Below are 21,897 nucleotides of genomic sequence, written 5' to 3' on the forward strand. Positions count from 1 at the left end.
AACGTTTTTGGATTGAGGCGTGTGTACTTTTTTGGACAACAATCTGGTTCACAATTTTGTTTAAGTCTATTTTATCCATGCAGCCAGGGTTAATTTCATTATCGATTAATCGTTTGGTCAACAAAATGTCAGTAAAGAGTGAAAAATGTCCATCCCACTTTCTCAAAGTCCACGGGGACGTCTCGTGTCTGTCCCGAAAGGCTGAAAACAGCATTTTCTGCCATTTATGCATAAAAGTTAGGCAATTTATTGTTTTGCAAAACTTATCAGTCAACTAACCGTTGCTCTACATGAAGCCCTATAAGGACTAAGCTTAAAGTCCATATCAATAATCAAATGACCCTTAAAATGCTAATGTTCTCTAAATGTGTCACTTATATGCAAGTTGTCATGTTCAAGTCCAGATCTGACACAATAAAGGACGTTTCTGAGCTATTCTTCCTGATATTAGATGTAAGAATGTTTATTTAAATCCTGTTAATAACCTATTTCTATTGATATTACAGAAAACGTAGTTTGTTGATTGACTTGTAAGAGGTGATTTGCATAAAGTAATTAATTTGGTTTTTAATACCAGAAATATGACAAAACTATTTGAAGTAGAAAACTAAATCAAGGAGCTTTTAAATAATCCTTCGATTACATATTTGAAATACAGCTGCAGCTAGTGATTATTTATCATCAATTAACTGAAGTTTGTAAATTGTTAGAGTAAAGTGACGCTAAAGGACTTTTGACATGTTTCCTTTCAGCAGACTTAATGTTCTGTCTTTAAAAGGCTTGTACTCTAAGCACGCCTTCAGTAAACAAACTGCAGCTGTTCCCACCGCAGGTTCTTTATTCCATTAACTTTAAACCTAAACGAGAACAGTGGCCATCACACATAAACAACCAAGTGTGGTGGATAGCAAAACATTCATTCTTTATTGACTGGAAAAATACAGGGACCAAAAAAAAGAAAAATGTGCAGTCAAAATGATCCCCAAACACCCATGATTAAAATCCCCAAGCGACTTCATTTCATCAACTGAATACATCTCAAAATTACAGAGTTAATGTGCAGCAAGTAAAGCGCTATGTTAAGTCATGCCACAAAGCAGAGGAGGGTTGGGAGGTGGGGGGTAAGTAAAGGAGGGAGAGGCCAGCCATTTAGGTGGTATACAGGGCATCGTGAGTCAAAGCACAACACAAGGAGAGCATCATCCTCCGAGTCTCAGATCGCATCAATGTCAATGTCGTCCTCTTCTTTTTCAGCCTTGTCGGGTTTCACAGTCTCAACTTTGAGCTCGCGGGCAGAGGACGAGTACACCACCTGAGGACGGAGAACATTTATCATCCACACGTTTCGGACCAGACGCATCGTGGAGTGTAGGGGTCTCAAGATTTACAACAGTACTTTCCATGTTAGTGTTATTATTGTTCAGATCTTTAAAAGTGAGTTCAGACCAAAATCAGACACCAAATAAAACTTGGTATTATTTACTGCCCTTACAGCGGGACATTTTAAATGTCTATAATTATAATAATAATAATAATAATACATCTCTCCTTTGCAATTTTGTTTTTATCCGGCACCATTTTGTAGTAGACAGATTATTTGACAAACCAAAACATTAAGATGTTCTGCTGCGCAGGTTTGTAACGTACAATCTTTTAGATTCCATGTGGGATTAAAGTGTTCGCTTTGGGTGAAACAAAGTTCATAAAGTGATCTACATGCGTTACCTCCACGTTCTCATCATCTTCCACCTCCTCTTCCTCGCTGCCCTCGCTCTCCTCCTCCGCCTCCTTCAGCCATTTCACAAAAGGAGCAGCCTTAGCGTGGATTTCTTTGGCAAGTTCCTTAGAGACGTACTTCTTAGAAACCTGGTGGAGGAAAATAAAGTCAGTCAGTCTGGTTGGTAACGAGGATTAATTACAAATTATAATCCAAACAGCTCTGCTTGTGACATTTAATCCAGATTATAAATCGTGATGATTTAAAGGATCATCACGTCTCCTACCTTCCATCAACCGCTTTAATTACAGTAACATTTTATAATAATGCAACAATAAAAGTAGTTAAGGGGCTAATTTCACAAATTTAATGTATAGAAACATTTTAGGCACACAAAGCATGAAAAATTAATCTGATATTTTTATAATATTTATTAATCTGAAGATGTTTTTTTGGGATCCAGTTCCAACATTTTAGATTTTCAATAAAAACATAAATTTCAGTATTAAATGTGCATAACTGGTCTCGTCCACGTTTAATAAGGGAATAAAACTAATGCTTTAAAACAAAAACAATAAGCACTTAAAATATTAACTGCTCCTGTGCGGTGAGGCTCGACAAGAAAACATTTATTATCGCTGCTACAAGTACACGTTTAACTTTAATAAGCATTTCATCCTTTAATTTCTGAGTCTATAATGTACATTTAATATTTAATAAAAGAGGATACACCCACCTTCTCTGCCCAGGCGAAGATGACATCTTCCTCCAGCAGGTCCGAGTCGTACAGTTCTTTGAGGATGATGGGGACTCGAGCCAGCAGCTGGACCTGATGCAGCTTCACGACACACTCGAAACCCCCCAGCAGATACTTCTGGGCCTTCTTGTTGTTGTGGCAGAACTGAACATTTGATGTGAAGAAATGTTTCAGTTTTCATCCCCTACATGGACCACTGAAGACTTCAGTCGTGTACATTCATTCAACTTACTCGCAGGAAGTGGCGTTTGTACTTCTTGATCTGGTCGCGGATGTTCTCGTTGAAGAGCAGCTCGCTGAGGATGAGGGGGCCCATGGCCTTCACATCCAGACGCTCTGCCTCCGCCAAGATCTCCTTATCAGCTGCGTCGATGGTTCCAGTCTCCTTCTTATGCTGGAAATGGAAAGCAGTAACGTTAGGGCGAGGTACTTCCTGTAGCTCAACAGCCATCGTATCATTGGAACAGCCAGCTTTTACTTCAGGACGGTTTACATCATATTTCAAACCATGTTCTTTACTGCCACTTTAGCTCATCTTTAACTTCTCCTCACAATTACTTTAACATTAGTAAACGTTGAGGAGGAAGATGTGAATAAGTCTAGTAACTCTTACCTTCACAAAGTTGTAGAAAAGGTTGACTCTCTCCTCCAGGGGCTTCTCCAGGTCCTCGCTGAGCGTGAGGTTCTTGGCGTGGTTGCTGATTTCCTCCATTCGCCTCCTCTGCGCCTCCTCTGTAGTCTCCTCTGCCCAGTCCTCATCATCATCATCTCCATCCTGACGACAGAGAGGTCAGACTAAATGATCAAAGTGTACTTTTGAAGTAGTTACTGCAGGCTTACCTTCAGTAAACCCCCCCCCCCCCCCTCCCCGAAAGCTGACATTAAAATATTTAACTGCTTATTCAGATTAAAACATTGAACTTTACATTTTAGCCTACAAAATATAATACGGGGAAGTTTCCTGTATTTTTTAAATCGTAATATATGAAAGCTAATCATCAGCAACTGCAAACGTTTGCACCCGTTACTTTAGTACTTTAAAAAACAAAACCGTGTCTCAACAATGGAGCGCCATCACCACAGAATCAAAAGTAACATTGAACTGTGCGATAGGGAGTGATTGGACTTTGCTGATCTTTGTTTTTGCATTGACTAGTCAGCTGCTGAGGGGGACGTTGAACTCAGCGACCACCAACAGTTTAACGATTCTTAAAGTTCAACAATAAGTGGGGTGCTGTCGGCGGTTTGTGCTCTGACTTTAGGTGTGTGCGGGAGACAAACAGTGGTGCATGCGCAAGGCAAGACAAAGACTATATGTATATTCTTTTTAACGGTGCCCGCACAACACTCTCGATCGACCTTTTGGGCACCCCTGCTGTAGCCCAATGAGACCGCTGTCGCGCTTGCTCTTGTATTTTCAGCCACACGTTTCCTTTGGTCCCAGACGACTTAAACTCTGCCGTGATTATTTTATGATCTTGACCAAAGATGTGGAATCGATATTTAGATTTGTCTCTTCATGGGGATATTTTTGAGTCTGTTAATTCTTCCTAATTTAGGTTTGATACTTCACCGCTTACAAACTTTTCCACCTTATTTTTTATTTTCATTGTGTATTCTTTTATTCCTCTTGAATTACACTTTGCCATCATCTATTTATTCATAATTATTGTTATGTTTAAATATTCATACATTCGATACAGAGAATGTTTTGGGTTTTTTCTTGAGTTTGTTGGATAGGGTCTTGTTATTTGTATACTGTATTTTATGCATTCTTAATAAATAATGTAAGAAAAGAAAAGTAGACTGAGACTGCAGCTGCCTGATCCTGGACTAGAGACCCACCACAGCCTGAGGAGCATCAAAGTTTTCTGTGCTTCCAGCCTCTCCGCTGCCGGAGCCGTTCTCCTTGTCCTTCTTGCGGTTCTTCTTCTCCTTCTCTTTCTTTACAGATGCACCACCTTCAGTGCTCTCTGTTAATGGAGAAGCAAAATTGTCAATTTCAAAATCTATGCGAGTGAAAGTTCCCATTATGTTCAACCCAAGAGGGAGCTGGACCGTTAACTCTGCAAAATCTCACCTGGTGGGTTTTTGAGGATGAACGTGCAGAGTTTGTGTCTGGTGTCAAGCATGCCGCGGTATCCACAGGCTTTACAGGAATTGCCAATGGTTTGTTTCTTGGGGTTGACATGCTGTAAGAAACAGATAAAACTTTATTAAAATCAATAAAAGCTACGGTTAAGTCTTAAACTTCCCAGGACCTACGTTACAGATGCTGTGGGATATTTACCAGATCAGTTTCAGGGTTGTCGCACTCGGGACACAGCACAAATTTTCTGACGAACCCATCAAGCATGTCCTGCAACTTGTTCGCCTCGTGGGATCCGTTGACGATGTAACGGTCGTTTTTGCTATCAAACTGGGTCTGAGCACCGAGTTCACAACCAAAAAACTTGGTTGGGTCTGCGGAGGAGATCAGACATCAGAGGTCACAGTAAAAAATAATAATTTATTATATCATTACCAGCTAGACGACGGGAAAACAGGACAAACAGATGATGCTGCACGCGTTACTTACATGTTGGAGGCCTGTTCAGTGCCTTTGCAACATCTACCATGTTGACAATGACCGTCTTGATTCCATTCCCTTTGCCTTCAACCTGGAGACGCAACACAAACCATCGACACCCGAAATGTCAGAAAATTACAATGTTCCTTCTACAAGAATATCATAAATCTTTTCTCAGGAAACATCAACTTGATGAAGATGGTGTTCTCTCCGCTTCTATTATAACTTTAAATATTCACAACTCAAACATGTACAAATTTAAAAGCCAGCCACAGCGGGCCGTTACCTTGGCAATCAGACGGGGCATCTTGTAGCGATAGAACTGGTCTGACACGCTGCGGTTGACGTTGACAGACATTTTGGCTGGATGTTAGCACTATCAGTAAGATAAAAGGATCTTGGTTGGGGATTTTTCGGGATCTTCTGTCTGGAAAAGAGGGGATGACATAAACGACTGCAAGCGCGCTCTGTCTCTGACATGAAAAACGCTGTGCCGCTGTGGCCGCAAGCTCCTTGCTTGAAGACTAGATTTCCACCACACAGGTTCCAACGGCTGCGCAACAGCTCTGAAAGAGGAGAGCGACAAAAATCAATGAATATTTAATTTAAAATAAAACGTATGACAGTAACTGCATGCGTGTCCTATCCAACTTGACAGAATAGGAGATATAACAAAAACTATAGTTTTAATTTTTTTTATTGCAGTCCTGAAATGTTTTTGTTGCTGGTTCAACCATGTAGCACTTCACAACTTTCATTATTTTATTTTTTATTTATTATTATTATTATTATTTTTTTTAAATTGTACACTGAATGCAAAGTGGCGTTTTCCCAATACCATGTGTCGATATGCAGTTGTGTTGCATGACTTCATGTCTGTGCTCGTGCTGAGGGAGACAACAGGGAGACCATTGATTTATTTTAAAGTTCCTTTTGAAAAGCAAAAATGCTAAAAAGACAAATAACTAAATATTTTGAGTTTGACTGTTAAATATTTTTTATGTTTAGAGCCCAAACAAATATAAACCCAATTATATCATTAACTTTTAAATGCATATGTGTGTGTGTGTGTGTGTGTAATATATATATATATGTGTGTGTAATATATATATATATATATATATATATATATATATATATATATATATATATATATTATTATTTAAAAAATATATTTAATATATAATATTTAAAAATATTTTTAATATATATATTTTTAATTTATTTATATATAATATTTTTTAAATGTATATATATATATAATATTTTTTATTTATATATAATATTTTTTCAATATATATATCTCTTTTTTCTCATATCCTATTTCTCAATGTATATATATCGCTCTCTCATCCTCTTCTCTATCTCTCTCTATCTATCTCTCTCTCTCTCTCTCTTATACTCTCTCACTCTTTATTTTCTCTCATCTATCTAACCTATAGTACATCATCTATATTACACATGTGATTATAAGTAATCAGTTTTTTTTTTAAATACAAATCACTCTTGTGGTGTATGACAAGTTTCATACATTAGGGGGTTAAAATCAGCCAGAATTGCATTCTGAGAAAATATATAATATTTCCCCTGACAGCCATTATTAACCAGACCAGACGGAGTTATGAAACAGGCATGTCAGTGCTGAAGGACAGGCATAGAGGTCCAGAGACTATCTGACACAGCTGGGGGACATTGCCCCTTATACAATTATCTCTCCTATTTTAATCAAGTTTGAGCATGATTACCTACATTGCCAGATAGTTTACAAATATGAAAGGCCTCTATATTTTGAAAATACTGCTGACAAAATCAAATCCAGGCAGCAAATAACCACGTGATCCAACAGTGAGCAAGCATGACAGATTAATCCAAAAGGAAGAATAAAACACAGGCACTAAACTACATGCCTTTGTGACCATATACATACAAAATTGTTTTGTGAAAGCCTTTTGTCTTACATGAGGGCCTCTGGCTTTAGTCACATAAGGCCTTCTCTTGTTATTAGGTCACAAACAGGAGTAGGCCTAGCAGCTGCCAAACTCCTCTCCCCCTGCTGACGGCTTTAACACCAGCTAGTCTATAGTTTCCTTAGTGCGACACGACATGAAATCACTCGCAGCCAGTGTGACAGTGACACAATGATGTCCGAAGCAGAGGCATTTCAGAAGGGCCAGAGGTCGAGGCTATTTCGGAAGCAGGCTAACTAGCTTTAGCTGGCTGCTTGGTGCAGAGTGCGTCATGCAGCCACTGCACACGAGTGGGACTGGGAGACGCCATTTTGATACAGAAAACACGTCATATTGCACAATAATAACGCTGGAAAATATAACCACGCATCATACACCTAGTCAAACATTTAAAACAGGTCGTAAACTGTTCCTGTAACTTACCGTTTTCGCAAAACAAAGACATAAACACAACGCTGATCGTCCAAGAGCCGCAGTGAACGGTGGCCGATGGCTGGTGCTGGTGTTGTATTGATTACAGCAGGGGTTCTTGATGTTTTTTCAGCTCTCAAAGATGCACAGTTCAACACCCTAAAGCGTCCAAACAGTGCAGGCGCCAGGCTCGGAGGTTATCTGGAAAGTCCTCGGGGGGTTTTGAGGGGACCTTTAGGGGAGAAGAGGCGTATTGTTATCCACACAAACTGCGGACTAAAAACGCTAACGTTAGCAGCATCAGGTGTTGTCGTTCATTGGTGGGTTGTTCCATCGTCACGTACAGCGTAACTTATAATGAATCACTCTTTAAATAAAGTGTACGTTCACAGTGTATGGCCTGGATTCACTTTAATCTGCTAAATCGCTTCTTTACAAAGACATTCTCTTAACTTTTATTTTATTATGTTTATTATGTGAAGCTCCTTTTACTCAATGTATAACATGATTCTCTTATAAAAGCACAAGTGCTATCTATATATATATATATATATATATATATATATATATATATATATATATATATATATATATATATATATATATATATACACATACATATACATATATATACACATACACATACACATACACATATACACACAGTATATTATTAAAAAGGTCAGGAAGATTCTCAAAGGTTTAGTTATGTAAAGATGTAGGTAGGTAATTTAGTAATTTATCATGCTTAAAGACATAAAATAAATATATGTGAGGCATTAATTTAAAAGGAAAAACATTGGGCTAAAAAGGGTGTAGGCTAATAACTACAATCTTTACTTATCACTTTAGTTCAACCCTTTGACAGATATACATCTGTTATTTATACGTGTCCTTATTTACCCTCGTTTAAAACATACCCAATTCCACTAAATTCATACTGGTTCGTGTCATTACGAACAATAAGTAGGATAATTATCTTTGTATATTATCTGTACAGTTTAAATACAAACTAGATCACATGTATTTATCATGTGGTTAAAACTGTGTTTTGTTGGTTCGTAATAATCCAAGAATTTACAATTATTAAAACTCTTTACTGAAGCATGACAACTGTAATAGTAGGCTATATTTTCCCACGATGCATTTATATATATATGTATTTATATTTACATATATAGATGAGTTATGATTCAATATCTGAATAGTAGTAACCTAATGTAATTCAATGAGCGGGTAACGACATACAGCTAACTAGCTAAAGTTAACATTACATGTGCTGTATCATCGCCAAATGACCCCCAAATTATAAGAAACATATAAGTTCATGAAAGAATTCGTATCCTCAAGGTGATACGAGCACATTCTGCGTCTAAACAGCCGTTATATAAACAGGCGTCCACAGCATTAGCATTAGCACTCCAGGCAATAGCCATAGCCCATATGCTAAGCCAACTGACGTCCCGCAGTCACTAGACGACGACGAGAAGGTTGGGTAAAGATAAAACATAGTTTAGTACATATAACGTTGGTTTATCTAGCTGGATTTTCTCAGTTGAATTGCGACTGTCGGTGTGAAATCCACGTCAGGATGAGGCCAAGGAAAATTTGATGAAATAATTTCGCACCTTACCTCTCGAATGTTCTGCGAAACACTGCTACTCACGTCGCTTTAACTGACGTATGTCAAGGTAATGGACGACACGTAGCTAGCAACTTCCGGTCGTAGCATTCATTTTAAAAATAAATGTCCGTTTTCGTGTTTATGTGTTTATGGCTCTGGTGGTACATAATTCCTTTAAGTTATGAATATTTTACACAATATATATCCTAAAAATGTCTCTAAATGCTTAGATATAGAAAACAAATCTTAATCTTAAGCAAATGTAATAAATATATAACGTTGAATTAATAAACTAAAGGGTCTGAATACTTCTTCCACCACTGGTATTTCCCCTCAAATAGCCTTAAACGTTAAACACTTTTACTGTGCTTTAGAAATTCATTTATTACTGTATCAATTATATTTTTATTTATTAATTATCTGTTAATTTGTCTTTTTTGTCTTTGTAGTCAAAGTATAATACTACTACTACTAATAATAATAATAATAATAATAATAATAATAATAATAATAATAATAATAATAATAATAATAATAATAATAAGTATTATTATTATTACTATTATTCAACTATTATTAAATAATAATACGTTTCACTCGTTTTATTTTGAAATGCCAAAAGGAAGTGTTATATCTCGGTTGACGCATACTCTGATTCTCTCCTCTCATTGGCTAATGGCTTGACGCTGTACGTGCGTAGGCGCTTCCTCAACTTGACTAGCAGAAACAGCAAAATAGAAGATGGTGAGTATGAAATGGCGAAAAGGCCACAATTTTACCACATTTGCAGCCCGCGTTTCGAGCACAATACTTTCTTAGACTAGTTGTCGACATAAGGATCGACATCATGTTTTTAAGCGCGTCCATACAGTCTCAATTCTGGGGTTTATTTTAGGGAAGCTTCATTGCGAGATGGATCAACGATCACATGACAGCTGGGCAGTTTAGTCCCCCCAAAAGATTCACAGCAACAAGCTGCAAGCACCCTTAAAGTCACTCTTTTCATTTGCACGGAGGTCTTTCAGCTTCCTATGTTTGTTCATCATCCATTCTTACTGTCTGTTTATTTGATATCACGACACATTTTTACTTTTTTTGTATGCTAGCTGGGCTAACAGGCTAACAGCTACTTTATGTTATCAGGCACTTTTCCTGTGCAGCAATAATGATGTTTATCACTCACTTATTTACCCCAATTGAAGTTTCTGAATTAAGCCAACTAGCTAGATAACACTGTTTTTACATTAGGACTACAACTGCACGTTTATTCATTCATTCTCTGTCTTTCTTTCTGTATCCTATCTGGAATTATCACCGTGTGCACAATAGTTTGGAGCATGATACTTGTAAAAACAATAAGTTTAGGTGCAGTTTAAATCTATGCATGTTGGTTGATTATAACCAGTGGTGGAAGAAGTATTCAGATCCTTTACTTAATCAGAAGTATAGTAATACTACCACACAGTAGAAATACTCCACTACAAGTAAAAGTCCTGCATTTAGAACCATACTTAAGTAAAAGTATGTAATCAGCAAAATGTACTTTAAGGTATCAAAAGTAAAAAGTATTCATTCTGCATTAAACATGTTGACTGTCAGTGTTTTACTAATTATATATGAGGATTTGGGATTAATATTACAGACTGCATTAATGTGTATGTTGCATTTTACAGCTGTAAAGGTTGTACTGATTGTACTTTATATTCTGGTGGGTAGTTTAATCTACAGCATCATATGTTTGTAACGTATCTCAGAAAAACAGCTCTGTTTTCAGCTTTGTAAAGATGCATTTTCCAGCTGATCCAAGGCGGTTTTTAAATAGTTTATTTGGCTTAAAAAGTGAGAGAATTGTCTCCCCGTAAACACTTCACCCTTCAGTTTATTGCCATTGTTTTCACTGGACAGGAAGGTGATGAAACTTGAGCTGTCAGACAAATGTAGTGCAGAAAAAAGTACAATATTTACCTCATGAAATGTAGAGGAGTACAAGTAGTATTAGATTAAAATACTCAAGTACCTTGAATTTGTACTTTAGAACAATACTGGAGTAAATGTGTTTAGTTACATTCCACAACTGATTATAAGATCCGCACTTTGATTTGCTTCTCCACATGATTTTGCTCAGCTGGAAAAGATATATGTTCTTTATCACTAACCATCAACCATTAACAATCGATTCAACCACATTGTCGTTTAACTTTTCTTATTTGTTTTTGAATGATTTAATATCTTATTCCATTCACTTTTTAATTTCTAATTTCAGTTTTTCCCAACTCTTGTCTTTTTGTTTTCTTTCTTTTTGTATCTTTGATCACTCCTTGTGTCGTTCTCCACATGCACATCCTGCCTTCCTCCCTATCTCACCCACTCTCCTCCTCACCCCTCATTGCCTGTCTCCAATCAACCAGTCTGTTCACCGGGTAAGTGCCCTCGCTCTGTGTTGGGTCCCTGTTTTCTGCTCGCTCTTCTGCCTGCCATGCTAACAAGGGTTAGGGATTGCACAGCTGGGGAGGTCTGTTGTTTCTGTTGCTAATTCAGCAACTGAACTCTTGGGACGTGTTGCCCGGTAGGCTATGATGCTTTAATTACGCCTGCGCTCATCTTTTCTCCTAAACAACACAATTGCTCATTTAACTAAAATAGTCTAGGAACAAGTCAGAGGAGGAAAACAAAAGCTTTTTGAACCCTGTATAAAAACATACTATAAAAAAGGCTCACAAAGCTCTGGTTACTTCCTGAACCCCTCACACTACAGGAGTGGTCAGATATAGTAAATTACATTTATGTTATAGAAAAGATTACTTTTTAATTTCACCTTAAATTCTTGAGCAAGTTGTCACGTGAGGCCATGACGGACAGATTGTGTGGAGGTATCGAATGAATGACCCGGTAATGTTGTTTTATTCTAGCAAGCCTCATTGATTTTCATTGTATTTTCTCTCAAGTCTCTCCCTGACATACTTCTCTTCTCTCATGTGTGCTCACTTTACCCCTCCCAAAATACAGAATTTCAAAATAATGAATCTATGACTCAGACGGGCTTTAAGGCCGTGTTGCTGAGTGTTTCACAACTCTTTTGGGAATCCTTACGAGTGACTCATATTATAAAACAGGATTTCCTTGTAAATGGAGTCTTCGCATTTTGTTCTGTTGGAACATGTTCGTCATTCTTTGGTGATGAAATCCAATCAGGAGCAAGTTTCTTGTGTTGTATTTAGAGTGTGTGTGTGTGTGTGTGTGTGTGTGTGTGTGTGTGTGTGTGTGTGTGTGTGTGTGTGTGTGTGTGTGTGTGTGTGTGTGTGTGTGTGTGTGTGTGTGTCAAACAAAACAATTGCACATGTTTAATTTGTGTCCATCAGCTCTTGATTTGTCTCAAAGCTGTATGCAACGTTTCATCAGCTAAACTGATTTACGGTGTAAAATAGAAGCTTTAAATGTTGATTTGTTTCCCACCAAAGTCGTAACATGCTACCATAAATAACATTTACATTATCCCTCTGCTGGCCAGTGAAGTTAAAAGGTTATTTATGGATTTCATGTTGAGTACGAACCTTCAAGTTTGTTTGTGTTTTATTCTTATTGACTCCTTGGGTTGTGTGAAAACATAATTATCTCGCTCTCATGTCCTACATCTGTTATTGAGTGTCTGAAATCCATCTGTATTGACTCAGTCTATATTTTTCCAATCCCTATGGGCTGGGTTTTTTCAGATTATGTAAGAAGTAACGTTCACAGCCCAGTTGGAATTCAGACACTTGATAAACTGAGCTTGTTACTGACACAACCATTGCTTATTTACAAGTTTGAGCTTCATGAATTTAGCCTGTTTATCCACTGTACTGAATTCCTCTGGAGCAGGATGTTGTTGGGGTGTAATAACGGTACAGTGGACAGATGGTTATACAATTTATGAGACGACTTGATAATAACCAACTGAGAAGTACAGTAGTTCTGGTGGATCCCGACCTGCGGCATCCCACAGAGCTCTATCCTCGGCCCACTGTCTTTTTTCCAATGTTCAGATGCTACATGTCAGAGCCTCTCCCTCGTCAGTGGGTGACTAACTTGTGTGTGTGTGTGTCTGTGCGATGTTGTCAGTTGGTCCTGGTGTTAGGTGACCTGCACATCCCCCATCGGTGCAACACCCTGCCAGCCAAGTTCAAGAAGCTGTTGGTCCCGGGGAAGATCCAGCACATTCTCTGCACAGGAAACCTCTGCACCAAGGAGAGCTATGACTACCTGAAGACTCTCGCTGGAGACGTCCACATAGTCCGGGGAGACTTTGATGAGGTCTGTATATCGGAATAATTAATTAAATGAAGTTAATTGGGCTACCAGTGTGGGTGCCAAATTGAGATTTCAGGTTTCTTGTTAAGACAGACTGCGTAGACGTAACAGTGTGTTGGGAGCACAACATTGTTCTTCAAAGTCCAGCAGAATAGAACTTTACATCATTTGCAATAGAGGTTTTTAACTACGGGTACATGTGGGGAAAAAAGACGTAATTTATGTGACTCAATATTTAATAGCGAGAAGGAAGTGAAATGGATCTCTTGCCGATACTAAAGACTAATTACCGTGTAATGAAATTGTAATTGCTCCCATCTCGCAAATTGAGTTTTACCTTCCTCGCTCACAGTTTTTAGAAACAACCACATTGAAGAACTTGATGCCAGAGCTGTTAAACCTGTGTGAACATCACCGCTGTACGTAAACCTTCCTTTCCCTCTCAGAACCTGAACTACCCGGAGCAGAAGGTGGTGACAGTGGGCCAGTTTAAGATCGGTCTCATCCACGGCCACCAGGTGATCCCATGGGGCGACATGGCGAGTCTGGCGCTGCTCCAGAGACAGCTGGATGTTGACATCCTCATCTCTGGGCACACGCACAAGTTCGAGGCGTTCGAGAACGAAAACAAGTTCTACATCAACCCTGGTTCAGCAACAGGAGCCTACAGCGCACTGGAAAGGTAGAGGAATTATTCACGCGCATGAAACACGAGCTCCCACTGTGACCTGTTAGATGCAGCAAACCTTTGTCTTCTCATGGGAGGTAGGGACACAGGAACAATTTATAGGTACTTGTACTTAACTTGCGTATTTCCATTTTATGCAACGTTATACTTCTACTGCACGACATTTCAGAAGGCACATATTGTACTTTTTACTCTACTTTAGTGACTTTGTAGATGTACTCTATTATTAAAACTATGTAAATGATCATGTATTATTATTACAGGTTAAACCACCCAGCCGTATTAAAGACATTAAAATGAGCTCCACCTTTACCGGCTGCAACATTAAAGTGATCTGCACACTAATGCATCAATTATCCAAAATATAATGAACATTGTTTTGATGCTGAGACTTTTGTTCTGTTACTGGAGAAAGATTTCGAATGACTTTGACTTTATAATTCGTCAGACAAATTGATTTTCCTGGAAATAGATATTGCTGTAGATGTTCATTCCCCTGATGGTGTTGTCCCGTGTGACACACAGTACAACAGCTGTAACAGGAGAAGACGGACTATAATTACACGCAGTCAGAAGCCTTGACCTTGAACACATCTGTCTTCTCTCCTTACAGCAACATCATCCCCTCTTTTGTATTAATGGACATCCAGGCGTCTACAGTGGTGACGTACGTTTATCAGCTGATCGGCGACGACGTCAAGGTGGAGAGAATCGAGTACAAGAAATCTTAAAGGACGGCGTGCGGAGGAGGAGGAGTTTGGTTAGCGTGGCTCAGTGTATCGTTTCATTCCTTTCCACCAGGGGGCAGCAGCTCCCCTGCAGTCACCACAATGTTAATGCTGGAACAAACTGTTCAGTAACTTAACTCTAAAAGAAAAATATGTATTATATTGTTTATAAATCATCAACATTTGCTTGTATCCAAGCTGTCATTTGGTAACTGTAGAGAATGCAATAATGTCACAAAGAAATATTTGGTGCCATTTTTCTTCTTTTTTGTTTTTGTTTTGTCATTTCCGCCCTCGTCATGTCGTCCTGTAACCATCAGACCTTTAGCTTCATGTAGTCGGCCTTTATGTCATTCATTTATTACCAACAATAAAGATCTAATTTCACTCCATCGGTTGTTTTGCCTTTAATAACACTGACAGTAATAATAACCACAGGTGGGACCAAATCATTGTTTTGCAAGTCAAGAGCAATAATAAATAAATATATATATATATATATATTATATATATAGAGATATAGAGAGAGATAGGAGAGAGAGGTAGAGGGGAGAGAGAGAAGGGGGAGAGAGAGAGAGAGAGAGAGAGATGAGGAGAGAGAGAGAGGAGATAGGGAGAGAGAGGAGAGAGTGGAGAGAGAGAAGGGGAGAGAGAGTAGAGGAGAGGAGAGGAGATAGATATATCTATAGTATATAATATATTATATATATATATATATATATGTATATATATTATATATTTATATATATCATTTTTATATATATATATATATATATATATATATATATAATATATATATATATATCTATATATATATATATATATATATATATATATATTACATTTAGAGCCAAGTGCTTTTGTTAAAACATGTGACTGAACTCAATTATTAAATCACATTTAATTACATACTTTTTAATCTTTGTGCTTGGGGGGGGGGGGGAAGGTCTAAAGTGTTTTCAACTCAAAAGGCTCAAATCCAAGTGAAGTCACAAGTTAAAGTCGTGTTGCATGTCTTTTATTTTTTTCAAATTCATCAAATTGAGACTCAAGACCACGTCATGTGACTCGACTGCCCCCCCCCCCCCTCTTATGATAACAATGTCAGCCAACAAAACAAACGCTTGAAAACAGAAAATCTGGTCCTGAATGACTAAACTTCTCTTTTACATTCCCACCAGACGTTATGAAAACGTTTAATACCATATATGGGACATGCAACAGGACCGAGGCACAGTTTTAAAATAAAGATAAAATCCACTCTGCCGTTGGTTGATCCCAGTGTTCATCTCTCACTACCACAACTGAACATGTGATTTCCTGGAAACAAAAGTCTTTAAAAGGTTTCTCTCTCGATGCCACTGGGGGGCACCAAAGTAAAACATCCCCTGCTGTTAACGACGAAGCTGCAAACTGAGCTACAAAGTGTTTTTGTTTTGTACTTTGCTTTGTGTAAGATCCCTAAATGAAGATACACTTGAAGGTTTCCAGACCTTCAGCTGGAGATGAGAGAAGTTGTGAGATTATTATATAGATTTGGATGATTCGAAACCTCAATAGATCATATCGTTATGAATCGAAACCTCAATAGATCATATCGTTATGAATCGAAACCTCAATAGATCATATCGTTATGAATCGAAACCTCAATAGATCATATCGACTCTGAGAAAGTGTCATCGTCCCATCCTCCCATAGAGAGTGAACTCAAACATCTCAGAGAGTCATCCGGTCCTTCTTCCTCTTCCTCTTCCTCCTCCAACAGCCGGGCTCCTGGTCACAAAAACATCTTAACATCTTAACATCTCTGGCACAATGAGATATATTTTACAGAATCTTACTTTAATTAGTTTTTATTAAATGAAAACAAGGTCCCACTGTTGCCTTCACTGAGGAACATTTCTCTCACTTACTTCTTGGACTGTTTCTTCTCAGTTTGGGAGACGTTGCTGTTTGTTTCTTCATCTTTGATGCTGGTGTGTTGGAAACCCTGAAATATTACTCAAACAGAGGAGTGTGACACGTGTTTACCAGCTCTGTGTATTTAAAATCTAATCTGCCACCTGAAGACATGCACACATTAAAGAAAGTACAAGACACGTCTTCTTAATCTCCTTTAAATCATGTTTTTGAGGAGACACATCTGTTGAAAGTGTGTGTCCCACCTGGCTTGTCTGATTTCTGGAAGAAAGGATTTCCCAGGATGCCTTGCAGCAGTGTTCATCTTCTCTTGTTGTTTCGCCGTCAAAGGAACTTCTGACGGATGTTTATCTCTCTCATCAGTCACTGAAGACACAACGAGGTCGTCTCTTTCAAACTTTATTCATTATAATTATAAACAATTATAAGCAGAACGTATAGATCCCAAACCAACAAAAGGCTGCAGAATGTACATTTAACTAAGTATATATACATATACATATATACATATACATATATACGTATACTTACATACTTTGTACAAGAATATATAAGTAGCAACAATTCTGGGTGAATTCTGGGGACAGATAAGGAACCAGAAGCATAACATACAGGAAGTGTGCTTTGTGTTTAAGGTTCTAGGACCAGGATGTGTCTCACCTGCTCGTGTGCACCTGTGCAGCACGTTCATGTAGTGTTGGGTGATGAGCTGACGGACGTGTGCGGCGCTGTAGGCGGCGGCGACGGTGTACAGATACTCCTTCTGAGCTGGTGTGAGCGCTGCGTGCTGAGGGATTCACACTTTGCAGTACTTTATCCTGATGTACTGACGTAATTACATTAAAGTGAATGTTTTTGGTGCATAATCGGTGTCAGTGGTTGATGGTCTTACCTTCAGAAATGGGGCTGCCGTCATGGTTTTGGGGATTTCTACGGTCGTCACATGTTGTGCTTCACATCTCGCTGGTCTGTGGATCTTCAAACCATTGTTGACGTTCACGCCGGCATCTTTTAAGAGACACAGACAGATATTACACTAACACTGAGCTCCTCGATCACATCTAGCTGTTGTTAAACGCGGCCCACATTTACATTCCTTGTTCCCCGTGGAGGCAGGCGAGAAAAACAACATGTCTTTAAGAATTCAAGATGACCTGGTGAGTAATTGATATTCAAATGATCACTTTGGTGGTGAAGTTTCCCTTTTAGCCCCCCGCCACCCAGTCTAATGTAAGAGGTCATATGTAGTGTGTATTCGGCTTGTATGTGGGCTTAGTTGAACTGTTTCTAATACGTAAAACAGCACAAGTGAGCTTTCTTCCTGTAACCGATCGGGTGTAACTCAAGTCGGGTGCAGGAGTAGGATTTCCCCTCCTCTCCATCGATCTCTCTCTGTGTCCCGGATGGAAAACCGGACTCTCAGGTTTCTTAATTTGCGAGGAGATAGTGCACGCACATCGCACATCTGAGCCAAGGACAGTGAAATAGAAATTCAGTGGATTCAATATGCTGAATAAAAAGCTGAGACTGTTTCATCTTATTTCTGCGTGTACTTGACTTAGTAAAACACTTTTTTAGTAGGATTTGAATTTACCCATTTTTGCTTCACTCGTCCCGGCACTCCTGCAACAGAAAGAGGAAGATGTGTAGCTCAGTGACACAAACTCACAGGGTTAGAAGATATAGTAAGAACATAATTGTTGTAAGCGTGCACTAGAATAAAATCATTACTTTACCTTGGCAAATCCTCGTCCTGCCGGAGCCTGAGGGTCGTCTGGCTTTTGATGAATGTCACTTGTTTTTTCATGTTAGGAGTCGAGTAACCTCGAGCAGCCAGTGAAGGACACATATCCGTCCACACTGAAGTCCAGATAATTAAAGTAAAGAGGCTTTCTGGTCTCACTAAGGACCTTGAAGGCCAGTGGGTGTGTCCTTTACCACAAAGCTGCAGCTTATTTGTTGAAACAAAAGAGAGAAAATGACAAACGTTTGCAGTAAAATGGAGAACTTACTGAGTTTGCATGTCGTCTTCTGCAGGTTCTTTCCTGTTTCATCCTGATACACGTGCAGATCAGATGAGCTGGGCGCTGTTTCGTCCCTCAACATGAAAGAGCAGGAATTAAAAATGAAGGAATTAAAAACATTTTATTCAGTAAATTGTTCTTTTGACTTGATTAAATCTGAAGATATATATATGAGCTTGCAATTGTTCAAATAGGAATTAGAGTTCCTGAAATTAAATGTTGTTTCAATGTTTACTAAAGTCAACTGCCGAGGTTAAACTACGTTTATAGAGAAATAAATAAATAAATAAAAATAATTTGTAAAGTCAGCATGCATTTTCAGTTTCAGTTTCATATATATTTACTGTTCACAAAAAAATGTCACTTCCACGTTTCATCATCTGGTCTCGCTTTGTACAAACGCTGCAGGGTGCCAGTTCAGACGCCTGGCTGCGGGTTACACACCCGTGTGGGGGCCAGAGGCTCTTTGTTGATGCGCAGAAACGTCCCAAACACAGCAAAAGAAATAGAGAAGAGAAAATACAACAGACACCACCACACACTGCTAGTAATAAGTGAGAGAGGTTGTTTTTGTATGAATCCATTAATTGTTTTTTTAGGCAAAATGCTGCATATTATCCCTTTAAACACAGTATATATATATATATATATATATATATATATATATATATATATATATATATATATATATATATACTATCCAAGTGCTTCTTCTCTCGTTTGATTTGCCCGTGTACATGATTAATGTGTTACTTTAATATTTTATATCTCGATGACTCAGCTCCTGGTTGGAGATGCAACTGCTGATAAAAGCTCTGAAGGAGCCGGACTTTGTGCCCGTGCATTAGAAGCGACGGACAGAACCTCGCCTGGACCCACTTCACATGTAAATGCTGCAGACAGTTAGTTTTACTCCATTCTACCTGTTCGTTAGGATTGAAGGGAATAACCAGCTCTGAACTTAGATAATGGAACATTACCCGTGCTCTCTCTGTGTAGGAGCCAGCGGGGATACTCCCTAAAATGCCCTTTTAGAGGCTTCCTCTGAAAGGGGAATTTGCTGCAATCATTTCACAACACTCCCACTCAAACATGCAACTGAGATTGATCCATCAAACGCGCTTTATTTATCAACATGATTGATAATTGTGTCTAATCTTGATTATCAAATGAGCTGAACACAGTAAATGTTACAGAGTCGTGGAGAAAGGATTCATGCTGTAACAGTTTCATATTTTAATTAGCTTTAGATGTCTCTAACAGGTGAAAGTGGGCGTACACAAGAATGTGTTATTTGCAAATCATTTTCCATTCATGACGCAATGAATGAATGTGCGATGACTTGCTGTTCACAGATACCTGAAGACACAGGTAAGCCTTCACTCCTGCTAACACTCAACACAGGAAGTTATGACGTTAGCCATGTGTGAATGTAACTATGAAAAATAAAGAAGCTTTGAGGCTGTTTGTTGTTGATAAGATTCACTCGCCCTTTTTTGACACCTTTAAAGATATAACATGTAACATTTCCACATTAAAATGTACAAAAATGACTAGACCTATGTTGTATATTAGTTAATTTTAACTAACCCTAACCCTACTTACATTATCCCAAATGTTTCCAACAATTTCCAAACCTAGAACATTTTAATTACGGTAATGGTGCCTCACCTGTAACGCTGTTGTGGTTGTCGGTCAGAAGCATAAACTGACTTTTATCCAGTTTTCACAACATGTTTACGTTTTAAATCTTAAGACGGTTTGTCACCGGCTGTTTTTTAGGTCAACAATGAACATTCAATTGTTGTTATATTATAATAGTAGTAATATTATGATTATTATGATTATATGATTATTATTATGGTAGTAGTCCATACAAGTGGTAGAAGTAGTATTTGTATTATTATTATTATTGTTATTATTTTAGTAGTAGAAGTATTAGTGGTATTATTATTATTATTATTATTATCATTATTATCTTATTATTATTAGTATTATTATATTATTATTATTATGAGGAGGAGAGGAGGAGGAGGAGGAGGAGGAGGAGCAGAGCAGCAGCCAGCAGGAGGAGGAGGAGGAGGAGGAGGAGGAGGAGAGGAGGAGGAGGAGGAGGAGCAGGAGGAGGAGGAGCAGAGCAGGAGGAGCAGCAGAGCAGCAGGGGGAGGAGGAGGAGGAGGAGAGGAGGAGGAGGAGGAGGAGGAGAGAGGAGGAGCAGGAGGAGCAGAGAGAGAGAGAGAGGAGGAGGAGCAAGAGGAGGAGAGAGAAGGAGGAGGAGGAGGAGAGGAGGAGAGGAGGAGGAAGGAGGAGCAGGAGCAGGAGAGCAGGGGGAGAGAGGAGGATGATTATGAGGATGCAGCAGCAGCATCAGCAGTGGATAGGAGAGAGATGAGTATTATAGAGGATATTATATGATTATTATATTATTATCAGTATTATTATTATCATTATCAGCACATCATCATCATCATTATTATTATTATTATTATCATCATTATTATTATTATTATTATCATTATTATTATTATTATTATTATTATTATTATAATAATAATATTAATGTTAATATTAATATTAACATTAATATAAGTAGTAGTTGCATTATTCTTATTTGCCTCCTCTCATGATGGAAAAGCTTTCCCTTCACTGGCTGGAACCAGTTGTGAAGGAAAGTGAAAGTACAGTGTGGATGGTGTGATGATGGGAAAAACCCCTTTGTGTTCTTATATCAAGGATCAGAGCGGCTGACGAAGGCAGTCCTGAGCTAGAAGCTGCAAAATCACACCGTGACAGGGAAATCTGTGCCTCAGCATTCAAACTGGACATGAAGAAGATTTGTGACTATGTTGGGAACAGCAGATTTAATAGAAGAGACAGCACGAGATGCTTAATAAAGGATAACAACAACATACCAGATGGTAAGACTCTTTTATTATTTATGATTATGAGTTTGCATTATTATCCTGTATGTACAATCTGTCAATCTGTAACAAATTCAATACAGCTTGAAATGAGGCTAGATTGTAATTGTGTGTGTGTGTGTGTGTGTGTGTGTGTGTGTGTGTGTGTGTGTGTGTGTGTGTGTTTGTGTGTTGGAATGGCCCATTTCCAAATATTATATATTGTTTTATTCTATTATAATTATTGATGCATTAATGTGTTCATTACTCTGGTGTTGCAGCTGGTGAAGGTGAAGCTCATTTAA

At 38.4% G+C, this 21,897-nt stretch overlaps 3 protein-coding genes and 1 long non-coding RNA gene across 8 annotated transcripts; 1 reads left to right on the forward strand and 3 right to left on the reverse strand.

Annotated features, from left to right (window-relative positions):
* Window positions 1-898: 898 nt before the first annotated feature.
* eif5 (eukaryotic translation initiation factor 5) lies at window positions 899-9,144 on the reverse strand. 4 transcript variants are annotated; one of them, XM_029461039.1, is made up of 12 exons: window positions 9,055-9,144; window positions 7,434-7,653; window positions 5,330-5,470; window positions 5,053-5,134; window positions 4,765-4,937; window positions 4,555-4,666; window positions 4,320-4,447; window positions 3,088-3,249; window positions 2,707-2,868; window positions 2,454-2,618; window positions 1,726-1,866; window positions 899-1,312 (listed from the first exon to the last, which is right to left on the reverse strand). In XM_029461039.1, the coding sequence occupies exons 3-12, from the start codon at window positions 5,399-5,401 to the stop codon at window positions 1,214-1,216; spliced, it is 1,296 nt and encodes a 431-aa protein (XP_029316899.1). In that variant the 5' UTR covers window positions 5,402-5,470; window positions 7,434-7,653; window positions 9,055-9,144; the 3' UTR covers window positions 899-1,213. The 4 variants fall into 4 exon arrangements, with proteins under 4 accessions (XP_029316899.1, XP_029316896.1, XP_029316897.1 ...); XM_029461036.1 differs by having other exon boundaries at window positions 5,330-5,609; XM_029461037.1 differs by having other exon boundaries at window positions 5,330-5,609; window positions 9,050-9,085.
* A 534-nt stretch (window positions 9,145-9,678) lies between these two features.
* vps29 (VPS29 retromer complex component) lies at window positions 9,679-15,140 on the forward strand. Of its 2 annotated transcripts, XM_029461303.1 has the most exons (5): window positions 9,744-9,789; window positions 11,454-11,465; window positions 13,144-13,335; window positions 13,779-14,014; window positions 14,634-15,140. In XM_029461303.1, the coding sequence occupies exons 1-5, from the start codon at window positions 9,787-9,789 to the stop codon at window positions 14,749-14,751; spliced, it is 561 nt and encodes a 186-aa protein (XP_029317163.1). In that variant the 5' UTR covers window positions 9,744-9,786; the 3' UTR covers window positions 14,752-15,140. The 2 variants fall into 2 exon arrangements, with proteins under 2 accessions (XP_029317164.1, XP_029317163.1); XM_029461304.1 differs by lacking the exon at window positions 11,454-11,465 and having other exon boundaries at window positions 9,679-9,789.
* A 1,336-nt stretch (window positions 15,141-16,476) lies between these two features.
* Window positions 16,477-16,948, reverse strand: LOC115026999 (uncharacterized). The gene is made up of 3 exons (XR_003834348.1): window positions 16,914-16,948; window positions 16,662-16,738; window positions 16,477-16,521 (listed from the first exon to the last, which is right to left on the reverse strand). It is a non-coding gene; the product is annotated as an uncharacterized LOC115026999 (long non-coding RNA).
* A 79-nt stretch (window positions 16,949-17,027) lies between these two features.
* Window positions 17,028-18,517, reverse strand: fam216a (family with sequence similarity 216 member A). The gene is made up of 5 exons (XM_029461145.1): window positions 18,405-18,517; window positions 18,263-18,291; window positions 17,561-17,676; window positions 17,343-17,455; window positions 17,028-17,034 (listed from the first exon to the last, which is right to left on the reverse strand). The coding sequence occupies exons 1-5, from the start codon at window positions 18,515-18,517 to the stop codon at window positions 17,028-17,030; spliced, it is 378 nt and encodes a 125-aa protein (XP_029317005.1).
* Between the last annotated feature and the right edge of the window lie 3,380 nt (window positions 18,518-21,897).

This window comes from Cottoperca gobio, chromosome 22 (genome assembly GCF_900634415.1).
Source record: "Cottoperca gobio chromosome 22, fCotGob3.1, whole genome shotgun sequence".
NCBI classification, from domain to species: Eukaryota; Metazoa; Chordata; class Actinopteri; order Perciformes; family Bovichtidae; genus Cottoperca; species Cottoperca gobio.

What these genes read in the sequence shown, in the direction of transcription:
- eif5 (XM_029461039.1), bottom strand. Translation starts at nt 5,401, where the DNA reads ATGTCTGTCAACGTCAACCGCAGCGTGTCAGACCAGTTCTATCGCTAC. An exon ending in ACTGAACAGGCCTCCAACAT is followed by an intron (nt 4,938 to 5,052) that starts GTAAGTAACGCG and finishes TCTCCTCCGCAG; the next exon opens with ACCCAACCAAGTTTTTTGGT. An exon ending in ACAAACGCCACTTCCTGCGA is followed by an intron (nt 2,619 to 2,706) that starts GTAAGTTGAATG and finishes TCAAATGTTCAG; the next exon opens with TTCTGCCACAACAACAAGAA.
- vps29 (XM_029461303.1), top strand. An exon ending in TCCGGGGAGACTTTGATGAG is followed by an intron (nt 13,336 to 13,778) that starts GTCTGTATATCG and finishes TTTCCCTCTCAG; the next exon opens with AACCTGAACTACCCGGAGCA. An exon ending in GCCTACAGCGCACTGGAAAG is followed by an intron (nt 14,015 to 14,633) that starts GTAGAGGAATTA and finishes CTCTCCTTACAG; the next exon opens with CAACATCATCCCCTCTTTTG.
- fam216a (XM_029461145.1), bottom strand. Translation starts at nt 18,517, where the DNA reads ATGTGTCCTTCACTGGCTGCTCGAGGTTACTCGACTCCTAACATGAAA. An exon ending in CAGGACGAGGATTTGCCAAG is followed by an intron (nt 18,292 to 18,404) that starts GTAAAGTAATGA and finishes TTTCTGTTGCAG; the next exon opens with GAGTGCCGGGACGAGTGAAG. An exon ending in CGGCAGCCCCATTTCTGAAG is followed by an intron (nt 17,456 to 17,560) that starts GTAAGACCATCA and finishes TGAATCCCTCAG; the next exon opens with CACGCAGCGCTCACACCAGC.